The sequence below is a fragment of the Ascidia mentula genome, chromosome 1 (assembly GCF_947561715.1).
Source record: "Ascidia mentula chromosome 1, kaAscMent1.1, whole genome shotgun sequence".
Classification (NCBI taxonomy): Eukaryota; Metazoa; Chordata; class Ascidiacea; order Phlebobranchia; family Ascidiidae; genus Ascidia; species Ascidia mentula.
Window position 1 is genome coordinate 4079875 of NC_138566.1, and position 14985 is coordinate 4094859.

The 14985-nt window shown below is 39.9% G+C and overlaps 2 protein-coding genes across 3 annotated transcripts; one reads left to right on the top strand and one right to left on the bottom strand.

Annotated features, from left to right (window-relative positions):
• Window positions 1-239: 239 nt before the first annotated feature.
• LOC145917864 (alpha-mannosidase 2C1-like) lies at window positions 240-13396 on the bottom strand. 2 transcript variants are annotated; one of them, XM_083003161.1, is made up of 23 exons: window positions 13258-13396; window positions 13022-13153; window positions 12655-12858; window positions 12188-12359; window positions 11880-12075; window positions 11543-11649; window positions 11304-11414; window positions 10759-10968; window positions 10255-10292; window positions 10140-10197; window positions 9749-9840; window positions 9319-9496; window positions 8802-8975; window positions 8351-8525; window positions 4131-4213; window positions 3614-3819; window positions 3201-3357; window positions 2724-2860; window positions 2408-2524; window positions 2062-2141; window positions 1587-1743; window positions 1143-1238; window positions 240-905 (listed from the first exon to the last, which is right to left on the bottom strand). In XM_083003161.1, the coding sequence occupies exons 1-23, from the start codon at window positions 13377-13379 to the stop codon at window positions 797-799; spliced, it is 3111 nt and encodes a 1036-aa protein (XP_082859287.1). In that variant the 5' UTR covers window positions 13380-13396; the 3' UTR covers window positions 240-796. The 2 variants fall into 2 exon arrangements, with proteins under 2 accessions (XP_082859287.1, XP_082859288.1); XM_083003162.1 differs by lacking the exons at window positions 13022-13153; window positions 13258-13396 and having other exon boundaries at window positions 12188-12366; window positions 12655-12745.
• LOC145912846 (uncharacterized) lies at window positions 5615-7829 on the top strand. Its single transcript, XM_083000355.1, has 2 exons — window positions 5615-7419; window positions 7820-7829. The coding sequence occupies exons 1-2, from the start codon at window positions 5615-5617 to the stop codon at window positions 7827-7829; spliced, it is 1815 nt and encodes a 604-aa protein (XP_082856481.1).
• Window positions 13397-14985: the final 1589 nt, after the last annotated feature.

Sequence of the window (14985 nt, forward strand, 5' to 3'; positions counted from 1 at the left end):
TCACCAAATGTAGTTGTTTCTGTTTGAGGAGGTTTTAAATTGACTGAACATTATACCGGACAGCGGCAGCAACAAATTGTTCCACCTAAAATAACTTCTTTTCTTTCTTTTAAAACTCAAGTAAAACCTTCTGTAAAGAAATGGTACAAAATCCAGCGCACAGAAAAATATGGCATCTAATAATCTGGTAACGAGACGGCACCGATAAACCACAAAGCTGACGGAGTCGGCCGCCCGAAGGTAATTTCCACATGTGGAATTATAATCCGGCACCGCGGGAGTTGAAAGGGTGCAAGCGGTTGTTCGCTGATCACCAAAACATGAAAAATACGGCCGATTGGAACAATCATGATTTGTAAAGTCACAGGCAGTTGCACAAATCAGAAAATTACAAGCAACAATTCCAGTCCGATTTTATGCAGATTGTTTTCACGTACACAATTAGGCTGTGAATATAATTTTTTAATGTACAAGAATGCAAGCGAACGAAGCTGAAAATATAGTGCGAATAATAAGTTTTTGGCTGGTGACGCAAATAGAATCACTCTCTAAGGTCAATTATGGCATGTAGAGATTCCGAAACTACAGTTAAATATATGCAAACACATTAGCAAGACAGACACACTCACAAAATTTACTAAAAAAAATATTTATTTTATTGGAAATGTAGCATCAGGTGATTAAGGAACATTTTTAAAAGCAATTAAATTCAATTTCAAAACTTTGTACAACGTCAACAAAAGTGATTGATACGAAGAAACATTTCATTGCAAGACTTGAAGGTTGAGCTCATTGACTAAAAACTGACAACGAATGATTTGATTTGAAACGGTTTGAAAGAGCACGAAAATGAATGTTGGTCGTCAAGAGGGACTTCATCTTTGATGTCTTCAAGGATGTTGCACCTAAAAAGATTGACGAGTCAAAGCGACAAATTCAAAAATTTCTTTCATTCTTTCGGCTAAAAGAATATATTCCAACACGACATTGCAACATGAACTTGAACTAAGCATTACAAAATGCGGCTTGCGAAACTGTCAACCTGTCCCAGTAAACCTATAACCAATGCAAGAGAAAAAGCTTAAAAATGTAGTAATATAGCGGAGGAAATGACAGGGTAACTTACAGACCCAAATACTGACCTTTGAACTTGTTTTAGCTTTAAAGATGGAAATTTGACGGAGACATTGTTAGCAGTGCTGCCGTATGCCTCGTACAAACGAATCACTAAAGAATTTCTGCAAATACGAAACGTTACAACGTGAAATATAAGCCAGTAATAGTTTTAGGTCATTTTCCCAATTTATTATTGATTAACGAGAAATTTCAGGTAAGTCAACCGTGCAGCGCCCTTGCTTTGCGCAACAGTGCGGATACCAGCGAAATTCATCGAGTTTTAGTGGCTTTTAAATCAGAAAAGTAACGAAAGCTATTTCATTCTAATAAGTTACAAATGCAATATTCCCCCCAAACCGCGCCACAAATGTTCTCAAAATACAAAGCAGGTTGGTCGGTGACTATTGTCATACACATCAATCTGTAGCGATTTTGACATAGAGTGGAATTGTACATGTGATTGGACTTACTTTTGGTGCTCTGACTTCTTAAGTGCTTCCATGATAACCGCTTTGTCCGATATCTCAACGAATGAATATTCATTCTTTCCCACCCTTCCTTCAGTTACGTGTAGAGGGTAATTAAGTTGGTAAGCTTGTTGGATCACTCCCGCTTCTTGAAAGGTTCCTGCCATTTATTCGGGGATTTGCAAAGACATTAACATTTAATTTATGATTACAGCAATTTAATACACAATCAAGCACACGGTACGTAACTTCGTACCTTCGGTTAGAGGAATTAGCATAAAGATACGATTTTTTCTATCACCACAACAGCTACAATGTCCAACAGTGTTATTTGGAAACAAAAATCCCCATATGGTCTGCTTTAAACCATCCAAAAATCCTCACAAATGTAAATACTGCCCGGAAAAATGACCAACAAGCGTACAAAGGAATATTTTTGTAAACTTGGAGCTTTTGGTGGCTTATTTTTTCTCCATACCTTTGTGTGGCATAACAGCGTAAGTGAATTCATGCTCTCCAATGTCCGCATTTCCGTCCGGCGCCTTCGAAGATCTCAACCTGTAGAAGAAGAAGAAATTCGAATCAGACAAAACAAACGCAAACCTATTTGCACATTTACACGTCGCACATGACATTTAAGCCGAAAGCAGTGTAAGGTTGTGCGTAGCGAAAAAAATTATTCACAAGTCTCGCAGAATGTTTCACAAATAGATTGTTATAAAAATTACGCACTGGGGGGTTTAAATTTTTCAGCAAAACTAAACGTTCCTTCAAATATAATGTCGAACCTATCGTTGTTAAATTTCTGTTGAAATGAAACTCACAAGGAAAGTCGCACGAGATTTCCGAACGCCGAACAACCGTATTTGCAGTCGTTGAGTAGGGAAACCCCCAAACCATGTTGCGACATGTCACACCATTTGTGAGACCAAACTTCGTATCTGCAACAAATAACGTTTAAGTACAAAAGTACACAATTGAGATGTGCACCTGTAAGGTCTCATCAGTGCATCTGACTCTACAGCTCTCGATGTTTATAGTGGCTCTTTTGCACATGTAAAAATGTACGAATTTGATATTATCAGTTCTGTATTGAAGACCGGTGGTCGTAAGGTCACAAAAGAGTAGAAGTTAACGTACTTTGCTGCCTCCCACGTTGTATTCTGGTGAGTCGGACGCTCAATATGACCGAACTGTATTTCGTAAGTTGCCCGCGGGCTGCGGACATTCCAGGGAAATTCAACTTTCAAAAACTTGTGGCATTCGTGCCAACTAACCTGTACACAACACACTATCTTATATTGTGTAAGATCGACCAGGTTGGTAAAAATACTTTTACCTACATAAGTATACAGGGTCACTGTTTCGACATACACGGTATTCGCCTGGAAGTTTGGCGACCAAGATCTTCGTATAACTCACCACAAATCGTTTGCAAAATTACAATACAAAATAACCTTGTGCCAAACGCATACAACAAATCGTGCTGATGCAATAATAGGTCAAAAAAGTGGCCCTGTCTGTCACTTATTGCATTTACTTGTACAATCATACCGGGGTTCGAACCCACAATATCGTGTGCACGAAATTGTGCAGGTTTTTTTGCAGTTAAGTCACCTTGGTATGGAACTTGATCACCGGACTCCCCGCATCTAGAGATATTGTCTGAATGATCGAACTTTTGTCGCTGAGTGAGATGGTGAATTGGCAGGAACACCTAAGCGGGGATTCCCCGACGATCCGAGTCTCAGAGGAAACGTTAAAAACAGGAGACCTAAAACGAAATGGGAGAACAGATGTCTAAAATCCGGCACTAAACGTATAATCACGACAAAATCGGAAACTATTACAAAACATATGTGAGACAAAAAATATCGCATTTGTGAGCAGCTATCATGTATATTATAACAGTAATAAACAAAAAAACAGGCTATTTAAAAGTTGAACACCCAAGTATTTTAATATTCAACATCGTTGACCTCATAAAAGCTAGAAAAAGTCTTCATAAAGACCTGTAGGAAAACGTTCACCTGGTTTCAAGGTGATAATCCATCACATCCCACGCATCCCAATACAAAGGCACGTCATCAAACATGACGAACTGATTGGCAAAGCAACACTCCGCCACACATTCCTCCGTTGTTCCTTTCTCTGTTATGCAGATGCTCGGGATTCGACCCAGTTTGTCAATGCGAACTTTCACCCATCCGTTATCCAATACGACGTCGCCATTATCCTGCAAAAAAAACACTATCTCTGTTCTCCAGTCGCTGCCAGTTAGCTGTTTTTATGGAAATTGCCACATGAATTTCTTAAGCATGCAAATTTTTGTGTGGGTTTTCATGTCTCTGCTCATTAGCGCCTCTTGCGTCGCCTTAGAGTCGGGTGTGGTTGACAGAATGTGCGAATGGTGGTAGCGAACAAATACCTTTTTGGTACGGGATTTCAATGATGGCAGTTGCACTACCGGCTTGAAACAGGTTCTAAACGAGCCTTGACGAAAAACCGATACATTATAACAGCTTGTCGAACGAATTTTATACTTACAAGCTTGCTAACCGCAACAGGGGATGTTGGAACACGTTTCAACTTTACTTTCGCAAACCCGACTGATGAAACAGAGACAATGCCTAAAAAATTGCGTTTAAATTCTATGTATGTTGACTGGCTATGCAAACACGCTTAACTTGATACAGCTCTATAGTACCACATACACATACCATATAAGGCACGTATATAAGGCATAAAGGTTATTACATACTGTTGGGTGAACAAAACGATATACATCAACTATCTTGTCCAAACTTCAGCATTACCAAACTAAGTATAGTTGAAAATGTACTGCTCTTCTGGCATAAACGTATTGTATTTTACGAAGAGGAGAGTGGTGGCAAAATACCCTTCTTGGATGTAGAAGTTTACCGGGACAAGGATGGAGTTATCAATACTCGTGTTCATCGAAAACCAACACACACGAATCGCTACCTTTCGTTTCTTTCGGCACACCCGATAGAACATAAAAGGGCGGTTGTAAGATCGCTTATGGATAGAGCCAAGACCCACATTTCAAGGCTAGAAGACCAAGCAAAAGAGATTAGTGTCGTAAAAAATGCGCTGCGAACAAACCAATATCCTGCCTGGATGTTTAGCGCGAAAACGGCATTAACCCAGAAGCATGAAACGCCCACTAGCGGAACTGTTGTAATTCCCTACGTCCCTGGCCTCACCGAAACATTGCGAAGGTTGATGTCGGATTACGGCATAAAAGTTTACACGAAGCCTCATACAACGCTTGGCAATCTAATTTCACGACCCATTGCTACGGAGGCTTTCGAGCCAAAGGGGGTGGTCTATTCGATACCATGCAAGGATTGCAGTGGTGTATACATCGGCGAAACCGGGAGGGCCTTCAAGACGCGACTGAAAGAGCATCGCCGTGATGTCGCATCGAAAGATGCCAGCAAGACTGCGTTGGCCAATCATGCGGTGACATTGCGACATAAAGTTGACTTTGATAGAGCCCAAGTCCTGGAAATGGAGCTGGACCACGCCAAGCGGCTATTTCTTGAGTCGTTGCACATCCACAAAAATAGTGGTTGCGTCAATAACAAAGAACAATGTGTATTCTTTCCCGCAGTTTACAATAATTTGTTGTAATTGTTGTGTCTTCTGCAATGTTTGGTGCCTCTGCCTCTAGCACGTGAGTTGACAAGCGGTGTCAACGTTCCCCTTTTTCTTTTTCTTTTGTGCCCCTGCGTGTTTTAGTGTGATTCAATTGTTGCGTCATACCTGATGAAGTCTCGCCGCATGGCAGACGAAACGTCGTAAAATACAATACGTTTATGCCAGAAGAGCAGTACATTTTTAATTGCAATATGCCTGGCAGCAACAGGAATTTCATATTTGTTGAAATAAGAGATCTGTATGGGTCTCAAGCTTTAAGACTTGCAAGAAGGTTTATGCGTCTTAACTTAGGCGTCGCTCGCAGCAAAGCGCATCTGCACTTTAATCATGCATGTCTAAGGGAAAATATGTTACCCCCCAGTTTAACATTCCGATCTCCTATTGCGTCCAAGGAAGGAAGAGACATTATGCGGTCCTGTGGCTTTCGCTTCTTGAGACTTCGCATAAAAGACGCACATCGGCGGGTTAATAATAACACAAGAGAAATACAGGAGGTTACATCCAGGATGGAAGTGGACTTTGATAAGACAATGTTGTCGGCGCTAAACACTTACGTGAAGGAAGGTGTAGTGCGAATCAAGGAGGCAGGAAAAAGAAAATGTGATGAAAAGTTGGGTGGATGGCGAGATAGACGAAAAGGTTTGGTGGTAAAGGACACCCACCAAAAGTGGGTTACCAACATGTCGGACCACGAACTTACGAAAGAACAGAGTGACGTTTTGGCTCTAGGGCTGAACTTCGCGGTTTCGCCTAAATTTATTCCATGGAAACACATTTTGGCTTCTATTGAGAAGGGCATCATTGGCCAACCTGCGCACATAAAGTCACTTCTGCAGAGCAAAGTGGTGGGTTGCATTCGTAGTCACAAGACTGTTGCACCGAACTTGCCTACGCCATACTTGTCGGCAATAAATGAGCTTAAAAACAATCCAAGCATCGTTATATTGCCAGCGGATAAAGGCAATCGTACGGTTGTTATGAACCGAGAGGATTATAACGATAAGCTACGGGGTCTTTTAAGTGATACAAGAACTTACAAAAAGTTGAAGAGAAGCCCAACCCTGTCCTTAGAACGGAAAGTAAATCGATTTGTCGGGTACTTGCACAGGGAGCGTGAGGCTTTGACAGTGAGCGAATTTAGGCAGTTACACTGCACAGATGGCAGAACGCCCCATTTGTATGGTCTTCCTAAAGTGCACAAGCAAGGCGTACCCTTAAGACCTATTGTGTCGTTTACCGGTTCCCCGAGCTACATGCTTGCAAAGTTTGTCGCGAAAATAATCGCTCCTTTGGTGGGTAATAGTCCGCACCATGTGAAGAACTCACGCGAGTTTGCAGCCGAGGTACGGAATATACGAGTGGCGCAACATGAAAGCATGGTATCCTTTGATGTGGTGTCATTGTTCACCAATGTACCGGTATCCTTAGCAATCAACACCGTTATGGCACGCTTAGAAGCAGACGATTATCTTGAGGATCGAACGCTTTTGTCCCGGGAAGACATTGCAGAGGGACTTAAATTGTGTTTAAACGCTACCTATTTCTCGTTTCTGGGTGAGTTTTACCAACAGGTGTTCGGGACGGCGATGGGTTCCCCCATATCCGTTGTGGTGGCTAATATTGTCATGGAAACTATCGAGGAGAGAGCCCTTACCACTTTTGCGCATCCTCCGCGTTACTGGAGACGATATGTGGATGATACGTTTACCATTCTTGATACAGCAAAAGTGCAAGACTTCCTGACCTACATTAACAGCATCGAGGATTCCATCAAATTTACGTTGGAAGAGGAGAGTGGTGGCAAAATACCCTTCTTGGATGTAGAAGTTTACCGGGACAAGGATGGAGTTATCAATACTCGTGTTCATCGAAAACCAACACACACGAATCGCTACCTTTCGTTTCTTTCGGCACACCCGATAGAACATAAAAGGGCGGTTGTAAGATCGCTTATGGATAGAGCCAAGACCCACATTTCAAGGCTAGAAGACCAAGCAAAAGAGATTAGTGTCGTAAAAAATGCGCTGCGAACAAACCAATATCCTGCCTGGATGTTTAGCGCGAAAACGGCATTAACCCAGAAGCATGAAACGCCCACTAGCGGAACTGTTGTAATTCCCTACGTCCCTGGCCTCACCGAAACATTGCGAAGGTTGATGTCGGATTACGGCATAAAAGTTTACACGAAGCCTCATACAACGCTTGGCAATCTAATTTCACGACCCATTGCTACGGAGGCTTTCGAGCCAAAGGGGGTGGTCTATTCGATACCATGCAAGGATTGCAGTGGTGTATACATCGGCGAAACCGGGAGGGCCTTCAAGACGCGACTGAAAGAGCATCGCCGTGATGTCGCATCGAAAGATGCCAGCAAGACTGCGTTGGCCAATCATGCGGTGACATTGCGACATAAAGTTGACTTTGATAGAGCCCAAGTCCTGGAAATGGAGCTGGACCACGCCAAGCGGCTATTTCTTGAGTCGTTGCACATCCACAAAAAAAAAATAGTGGTTGCGTCAATAACAAAGAACAATGTGTATTCTTTCCCGCAGTTTACAATAATTTGTTGTAATTGTTGTGTCTTCTGCAATGTTTGGTGCCTCTGCCTCTAGCACGTGAGTTGACAAGCGGTGTCAACGTTCCCCTTTTTCTTTTTCTTTTGTGCCCCTGCGTGTTTTAGTGTGATTCAATTGTTGCGTCATACCTGATGAAGTCTCGCCGCATGGCAGACGAAACGTCGTAAAATACAATACGTTTATGCCAGAAGAGCAGTACATTTTTAATTGCAATATGCCTGGCAGCAACAGGAATTTCATAAGTATAGTTGTTTTACTCGTTCTGTTTAAGTGGAAACTCTTGGACAGTGGGTCACGTGCAAGTTGCCGTAAAAACAAGACTAGAAAAACATTGTGTTCATGCGCTATGTCGACTGTCATAATGTAAATAATGTTTGTTTTACCTTTAAGAAAAGGTAAAGATCGTTAAAGCCGTATGTTTATAAAATAAACGACCATTGCCATGACATTTATTTTTGTTGATACTGAGAGTACAGACCATAGTTACAACTGCACAGGATATCTTACCAAGCTCCCCATCCAACTCAACGACCTCCTGTCGTGACCATGGTAAGGTGTTGATCACAAACTTGCATTTATCAGTCTTTAGTTTGTTAAGTAGCAAGGCGTTCATGGAGTCCTGCAACATCTTTCGGCCCGTACGTTGGACATCTTCATAATACCCTAACGCGTCCTTATTGACCTGTACCATGAAAATTGTGCTGTTGTATTTCAAGGAAGTTTATCTAGGTATTATTCTTAATGTACGAACAACGCGTGGGCGTTAATAAACCCATCTTTATCAACAGAATTTTAACAAAACGTTACTGGATCTGAAGAAACTTACACCTTTTTAATCCAAGTTAACCCAATAACATAAACTTGAACAAGAAAATAATTTACAAACAACTGCAAACACGATGCGGATAATGATTATCAAATGGAATGTTTTGAAACAGAAAAACAAATCCAACTCTACCATTTCAATGGAAGTTCCGGGGAGGACGTCGTGAAATTGATTCAACAACACAAGTTTCCATATCCGCTCAATTTCCTCACTTGGATATAACAAGTCACTGTCAACCATGGCCATCACACCTAAAACTTCTACGTCGTGCAACAAGCATTCACATCTCCTATTCTGCTTCTTAATCTGCAATTGAGCCAGTATTTGGTTAGTATGCAACTGTTATCTTAACTTTTTCAGGTGTACAAATGCCTTAAGTCGCACTATTAAAAATATTACGAAGATTGACTTAACAAATAATGGGTTTTTATGAATGAAACGTAGCTTACCATATTATTTTTTTGATAGTTTTAAAAATGCACTTTGCAAAGAAAGTTATACAATTGTACATGGATATAACCACTCGTCTTTGTGATTTACCGTATGATTGTGACAATGCCTTCGTTTCTCATTTATACGACTATACGTCTTTAAGACTCGTTCAACTCGGTGTGTTTGCCTTTCTACTTGGGTGATAAACTTTACTTACGTCAGCAAGGGTCGTGTAGGTCGCGTTGTGCAGTTCGAGAAAGAGTTCACCCACCCAGGTACAAAGTTGTCTCGCTTTTTCTTCAACTTCGGTAAAGAATTCATTCGGGGAGGACATTTTCACACGGGGAAGTCCCACACAATCACTCATGCGTGACAGTCTTTCCAACATTGCTTCGCTGTAACGTTTGATTGGTCAGTTTTAAACGGCTGTCTCTTTTGATCGGTCAGTTAAAAACGACAGAATAGTTTGATTGGTCAGTTTAAAACAGCTGACTTTTAAATGATGCGAATGTAGGTTTGGATGAGGACTCACAAAACAATAAGATGAAAAACCTTTCATAGTTGTCCTAGTCGTGGCGGTTATGCCTCGCCGGGCTTGTATAGAAATCACAAATGCACGCCATTGCCAATAAACATACAGAACTTACGTTGGACCCCCGCCACCATCTCCGTAGCCGAAGAGGAACATTGAAGAATTAGATCGCCCCTTGTCTGAGTGGTTGTTCATCGTATGGAGTAACTACAAACAAACAATGCTATTACTAATGGAGGTAGACGTATATAGAAGTATAAGGTAAGTTACGTCAGGCTAATGTAGGACAGTTAAAAGGGCTTGGAAATCCTGGCTGTAAGTACGATCCAAAATATTACGAGTTTCTGTTGATTAGGCTGCTATAGTATTGTTGTGCCTTAATTGATGTGTCGTATGACCCTGGTATTCATTTGGCATAAGATAGATTAAAACGACAAAAATTCAATCCAAAATCCAAACTATCTTTCCAAATGTACGGTGTTTTTATTTCACAATAAAGCGAGCACCTCTTTGGCTGTTCCCGACATTCCGTAACTATCACCCGGAGGAAAATGTGTCAATTGTCTGCAAAAATACGAAGTCGTCATTAAATGATCAAATGCAAAATTTCAAGTCACCTACTTCGTTCCGTCGATTCCTTCCCAGTAGAAGGTGTGATGCTGCGAGCAGAAGAAAACGAATGTAAAAGTAGACCAGTCAGAACAAGTAAATAATGGTGTCGTAGGCGTAGGTTTTAACAACACGGAATAGAGTTTTGACAGGTAAAAAACTTAGTTAAACGGTACAAAACATTGACCAGCAAAAACGGGGCAAATACTGTATGTGTGTTGTTCATACGTCAATAAACAACCGTGATTTTCTTAGTGTGGTTGTTTTGTGAGTCAGGTATACAGACAACATCTATAGATTTGTACTATGGCAGAATGGTTCACATTTAAAATTATTGTACTTGATCTGTTTACACACCCTGTCTGCAGCTTTGCAATATTATGGCTTTTTTTGCACATATATTACATTGGTGATCTGTTTAGTTTTGTAAAAAATACTAAATTTCTTTGAAATACAATTTAAATCAAAAACATTAAAATTTAATGTGAATTTGTCAATAGTTTCTAGATTTATTACAGGGAATTTGTTGACCAAACTCCATGAGATCTTCTGTGTCACGAAACGTTTAATTTCAGCTTCTTTCATGATCTGTGGAAGATTTGCTGAATATCCGAACGTGTCGGGAAGCCAGAACTCAGGGCACGTGACCCCAAATTCTTCTCGGAAGAATTTCTGGCCATAGAAAAACTGACGAGCCATCGATTCGCCACTTGGTAAATTTCCATCCTGTTAAATGAAGACATGTTGTATGTTTTACACATAGGACAAATATGGGAGTTGGTCACTATTCGTGGTGGTTTGAAAATAAAATGGCACAACCACCGACAAACAAATCTTGATTGTAATAAATAGCAATTCTGGTCTTAAAGTTTAAATAATTAAAATAACCATGTTTATGTATAATATTTTCATGAAAACACTGTTCTTGTGGCTAAAGTGCCACGACTTTTGCAAACCATCAAGAAGTACACTACTTGGCAAGAATTTGAACTACCTTGGAATCCAGACACATAAACCTTCACTTAACTTTCTGTATAAAAAATAATATAAAATAATCTTACCATTTCCACCCAAGTTCCTCCAACTGGTATAAACTGCTTCTGTTTAGAAAACAGTTGCATTTCATCGTAAATGTGGGGATAGTTGTGTTTTACCCAATCAAACTGTTGTGCCTGAAAAGCAAAATTTGAGTTAATTTCAAAAACATTTTGATATAATAAACTCTATAAAAAAAAATTATAAATCTTTAATCTGTTAGGATTTAGAATTTGAAATTTTAATACTTTCCCATACTTGATACCTGAGAACAAGCAAACTTGAAATCTGGAAACTTTTTCATTAATTGCAATGATGAAACCCAACTTCTTGCACATTTCCTTACAGTTTCAGCATATGGCCACAACCATGCTATAATTTAAATAAAAAACAATTTATACCTTTTGGATAGCTTCATATGATATTACAGCAATGGAAATAATGTGTTAATGAAACATAGACAAAGGGTTTTTTCTCCCAAAAATTTTGTCTTATCTTTTCTATGTTTGTTAACTACACAATGATCAATGATCACAAGCAATAAGTACCATGCACATGTTGTTTTAAAACTGCTACACAACAATTTTAGTACTGTAACATACCAGTATCAATGTGGCAGTGCCCCATTGCATGAACTATGTGCTGTGAAGGTGCATTTGGTTGTTGGAAATATTTCTGAGCCATTTTGTGACTCTCCAAGTAAGCCTCACTGGAGAAATTAGACGACACCAAAGTGTTGATTATCTCATTTCCAGTGTACATGGCTTCTAAACCAAATTGGTTGTCTTCTGGCAAGTTCTACAAAATTTCAGCAGTTTTAAACAGAATGTAAGGAAAATATGGCACAAAAATAGGTAAAATTATTGCATTCAAAATCTATTGGTACAAGTTTGTCAAATAGTTTCCAAACCTTAGTAATATCAAACAACACACATAGGTCTACAAAAACATCATAGGCCTGAGTGTCAACCACAACAAGTTCAGCTTTGTTCAAAGTGAACTTTTTATCCATATCTGGTGGTTTGATCATTCCATCTTTTCCTTCACCCAATTCGCGATTGCAAGCCATCTCCACAAAAAAACTTTTGCCTAAAGTTGAACATGTAGGCTAATTCTGTCAGGATTTTTCAGGATTTACAGGGTTTTTCAGTAGTATTAAACATTAAAACAGTGAGTTGTAGTATTTACAAGTATATGTTTTTACAGCTAAAACACAAATTCCTCCTTTTTTTACACAAAAACAAAATAAGTATATACAAATTTAAAGGCAAAAAATTTAAATGATATTTTTATTTGCAAACCCGTGAATACTTGATTTGAAAAAAATGTTGAGGAAAGAAGATGCCTAAAATTTTTGTGAAAAAAAGAGCAACTTACTTGATCATTTCATGTTGCATTAAACAATCTGCAACAGTATAAGTTTTATGCAACCCGTTGTCCATCATAGTTGTAAAACCAAAGACAGGTTTTCCATATTTCCAAAGCATTGCCTCACATCCGGAATCCCACAGAAGACACACTTTTTCACCAAGCCAAGTTTCGGGGAATTCAAATTCCAAATTAAACCAGTGAGTACTAAACCTGGAAATAATTGCGAGCAGGTTTAGGGTAGAATAACTGCAAAGTGATGCATAACCTTTATTATAAAACCTTAGAGGTTTGTTTATTACTTAGACCTGATCCTGGCAAGAGTTTTTTCTTTGTTTCAGATTTATCATGTCAAGAATTGACGAGAGTTACTCACGTTGGGCCAAAAGACTCCCCACATTTTGCAGGTAAAAACTCAGTTCCTGCTTTGAATATGGTCTCATGTGCATTCCTCTCAGTTGGTCCAGAGTGGAGAATTGTGGAAATCCGCTCTCTTGATTTGTAAATTCTACAACAAACAACCATGCAGTCAAAAAAAATTTGATTAGTTTTTGTAGCACGATGCAAATTTAACAGTAAAACCTAAATGTTAATAATTTAAATATGTCTTACCGGCCATACAAATTAACTTCCGTAAAGTAATGCTCCGATATGAATTTTTCAATACGTTCAAACGTTGCTCTTCTATGTTTGGATGTCACATGAACGAACGGGTTTCTTTCAAGGCCAGACATGGTCCAACACGATAACAGTAAACCATCAATTTATTTCACAAAAATACTTGCACACCAGGAAAATCCCATTCGGTAAATCCCCGTTGTACAGACGTCTCTTATAAAATGAGTGAGATAATAAATATCGATTTAAAGGAGATATAAATGTGGCTACTTTAAAAGTGTTTATTTTTTCCATTTTTTGGGGGGGGATTAATAAAACTAAGTTGTGCATTTGTTAAATTTCTAAAATCCTTATCGGCAGCACTGCTAGTGGTGGGGGGAAGTTAAGGTAATTTCCCTCAGCTGTCGAGGGCCGTGCTGCACAACCGGTCCTTCTAAAATGTGCTCGTGCAACTATGTGAAGCTATGTGCAACTATGTGTCGCTATGTGCAACTATGTGTCGCTATGTGCAACTATGTGGAGCTATGTGCCGCTATGTGCAACTATGTGGAGCTATGTGCCGCTATGTGCAACTATGTGGAGCTATGTGCCGCTATGTGCAACTATGTGGAGCTATGTGCCGCTATGTGCAACTATGTGGAGCTATGTGCCGCTATGTGCAACTATGTGGAGCTATGTGCCGCTATGTGCAACTATGTGGAGCTATGTGCAACTATGTGGAGCTATGTGCCGCTATGTGCAACTATGTGGAGCTATGTGCCGCTATGTGGAGCTATGTGCAACTATGTGTTGCTATGTGCCCCTATGTGCAACTATGTGAAGCTATGTGTCGCTATGTAGAACTGTGTCGCTATGTGTCGCTATGTGCAACTATGTGGAGCTATGTGCCGCTATGTGGAGCTATGTGGAGCTATGTGCAACAATGTGGAGCTATGTGGAGCTATGTGGAGCTATGTGCAACAATGTGGAGCTATGTGCAACTATGTGGAGCTTTGTGCAACTATGTGGATCTATATGTTGTTACTTTGCAGGGTACTGGGCTTCCATGACGATTTGTCTCGATGATGCTAGCGCAATGAGTCTCAAATGAAGGTCGGCTGACCTGTTGGAAGTCTCGTGATATGCGATATTTTGAGAGAAAGGCAGTGTGTTCGTAAATACCATGTGGATAAGTCTCTGGGGACATTATTTAAGATAAAATGTCCCTGTCAAACAAAAAACTCTCCCCAATGATGGACACGGGAAAAAGTTCTTATCTAAACAGCTTCCAGCTGCGACCTTGTCCCACATGCGGCTTTGTAATGCAATTCTCCCCCAAAACAGTTACTCACACACCAAAGGCGGTTTACATCACACGACCACAATTCCAAACGAATGACGCTGCAACTTCAACGTATCTTTGCCTAGTTTCGTTATTGAACAGTAGTCTTTATTATGGCATTGTCTTGTATTGTTCTCCTTATGTTTTGTTATTGTGTCATCGCTGCAACAGTGTGTATTCTATTTTGTAAGAAAAGGTGTATGGGGCTATAATTGGCAATTGAGTAACCCTGGTAGTAGGCGGTTCATAAACGCATTGCATAACATACCATGACCAAGGCTTGACGTTACATTGCTATGATTTCGCCTCATGGTTGTTTTGTATAATAAGGAGCAGGTTTCAGTTTTCCCGTAGTAAAACTGCCATTTTATCACGCGCAGCGTTAACATTGGTTGTGTTTA

Bases quoted from the DNA above. Each gene is read 5' to 3' on its own strand.
- LOC145912846 (XM_083000355.1), top strand. From the start codon at position 5,615: ATGTTACCCCCCAGTTTAACATTCCGATCTCCTATTGCGTCCAAGGAA.
- LOC145917864 (XM_083003161.1), bottom strand. From the start codon at position 13,379: ATGTCTGGCCTTGAAAGAAACCCGTTCGTTCATGTGACATCCAAACAT. The intron at 2,525-2,723 runs GTACGTTAACTT...TATTTGTTGCAG, and splicing joins ACAACGTGGGAGGCAGCAAA to ATACGAAGTTTGGTCTCACA. The intron at 906-1,142 runs GTCAGTATTTGG...CAATCTTTTTAG, and splicing joins AAGCTAAAACAAGTTCAAAG to GTGCAACATCCTTGAAGACA.